The 2,126-nt window shown below is 29.6% G+C and overlaps 1 protein-coding gene across 1 annotated transcript; it reads left to right on the top strand.

The window, feature by feature from the left end:
- The first annotated feature begins 758 nt into the window (after window positions 1-758).
- LOC105843489 (integumentary mucin C.1) lies at window positions 759-1,751 on the top strand. The gene has a single exon (XM_065786788.1). It carries the CDS (start codon window positions 759-761, stop codon window positions 1,749-1,751), a length of 993 nt encoding a protein of 330 aa, XP_065642860.1.
- Window positions 1,752-2,126: the final 375 nt, after the last annotated feature.

Below are 2,126 nucleotides of genomic sequence, written 5' to 3'. Positions count from 1 at the left end.
ACATAATTATAGGGTAAATGTTCTAAATGTTCACACATCCTTAACCCTAAAGCGGTGGCTTATTGCTAATGATTATGAAAATAAAACACAATATATATATATATATATAGTTTTTTACCCATAAATTCAGTATTTGTTATACAATAACTTGAAGTACAATATATTAGATGGTTGTTTTTTTTAGCTTATTTTTATTTTAGAATGACTTTGCACATTCTGTTTTAGATACAAATATGATCAGATGTTATAAAACTTCATAAATATTTTTTTTTTACTCAAGAGTTTAACAGAGCGATAAAACACTTTATTAATCACAAAATAAGTTAAAAAAGACCAATATCATAGCCTACCCAAAATGCATAATTTTAGAGACATGCTAACATACTTTAGAAAATTAAAATGTTTCTAAAAAAGAAAAAGTCAGCGGACAGACAATTTCAAACACAAAAACATCTTTAAAAAAAAACACGCCAAAAAATTGAGCTATTTAAAAATAAATTATAAAAACAATTAGTATAAACTCATTATCGCAATAGTAACCGCATTTTCATTGAGACGTAATTATTAGATCGCGTTGGCTTTTTTCACTGATCATTACTACGCATTATAGACCAATTAGCATGGTTTTAACAATTAGTGTAGTATTTATAAATGTAAAATGTTGAATTCGTCAGTGAATTATTTTAAATTGTTCAGCGATTTATTTCGCTTAGTTACTGCTTTAGCGCAAAGTACATTTTCACAGACTTTTTTAAAGAATGAGTATTTTCAAATATAATTTAAAAATATTATTGATTGTTACAACGTTGCAGTCATTCGTGGTGTATGAAGATTGCTTACCTTTAAGTAATGTTCCCTGCAGTTATATGTGTGGTTACTCTGTATATCACGATGCTGGAAAGTGTCAACAAGATGGAAGATGCTATTGCTGGTGGGGCTGGACTGGTCCTAACGCTGAATATGAAAGTGAAACCTCAAACAGAATATTTGCTGACTTTTGCGTTACACCGTGTCATTATACTCAAGACTATAGAAATAAAGAATGTGCTAGTGACTATGTAAATGGAGTTATTAACCAAACATCATTTCCAGACACTACTAACCCACTGTTGATTATTACAACAATACCTACAGAATCAACTTCCACTTCAACAACTATTCTGGTAGAAAATCCAGAAGTGCCGACAACAATTGTTACAAAAAGCACCACAGAAGTTTCTACAACCACGGAAGCAATGAGAATTCCAAAAATGACAACAACAAAATCAGCTATAACCACATCACTTCCACCGATCATAACCACCACATCATTTCCGGTTAAAAAGACAGATGTTACCGAAAATACTGTGGAAACATTAACTTTTACTACAACATTACCTCCTACAACAACGACTTTCACAACAACTATAACAAGAACTCTGAGTTTTTCAACAGCAACGCTTTTTACCTCAACAGAACCCAGCACAACAAAACAAACTTTTTCCAAATCTAATGCAGAACAAGTAGCCGCATCAACAACAAGAGCAACTGAAACAATGGCAAGCCCGTTAACGACTTCTAAAACAATTTCAGCTGATAACTATTTAACTACTTCAAATATAAATACAGTTACAACGCATGCAGCTACAACCACCACAATATCGCCAAAAATTACCATAACGACTTCTGAAGCGGCGACGCTATCAACAACTAAAACATCAGTGAAGAAAGAATCTACGACCGAGTTTCAACCTCCAATAGAAATTCATTAAAAACTTATTAACGTGAATATTTTTTTACTTTTCTGTTATTTAAAAAAAAATTTAGTTAAAGTTGATTTTTATAAACTTGCGTATAATTTATTTTTCAGAAGTTTTTTTAAAAGCGAAAGAAACTTTTAATATATTTTTATTAAACTTATTTCAAATTCATTCATAATGTAATCTTTAGCACTATCTATGATAAAATTTATTTCTAAAAATTTAAAAATATTCAAAATTTATCCTTCTTCCTTGTTAATCAATATTTACTCCGCAGATTTATTTTTATTCGAACGAATAAATAATTGCAGGATGTGTTTTACTCTGATTGCTTTTTTTAGCTTTAAAATAAATCCATAAACCTATATTTTATATATATATATATAT

The sequence above is a fragment of the Hydra vulgaris genome, chromosome 01 (assembly GCF_038396675.1).
Source record: "Hydra vulgaris chromosome 01, alternate assembly HydraT2T_AEP".
NCBI classification, from domain to species: Eukaryota; Metazoa; Cnidaria; class Hydrozoa; order Anthoathecata; family Hydridae; genus Hydra; species Hydra vulgaris.
The sequence above is the reverse complement of the archived record's forward strand: the minus strand, read 5'-3'. Positions and strand labels throughout refer to the sequence as shown.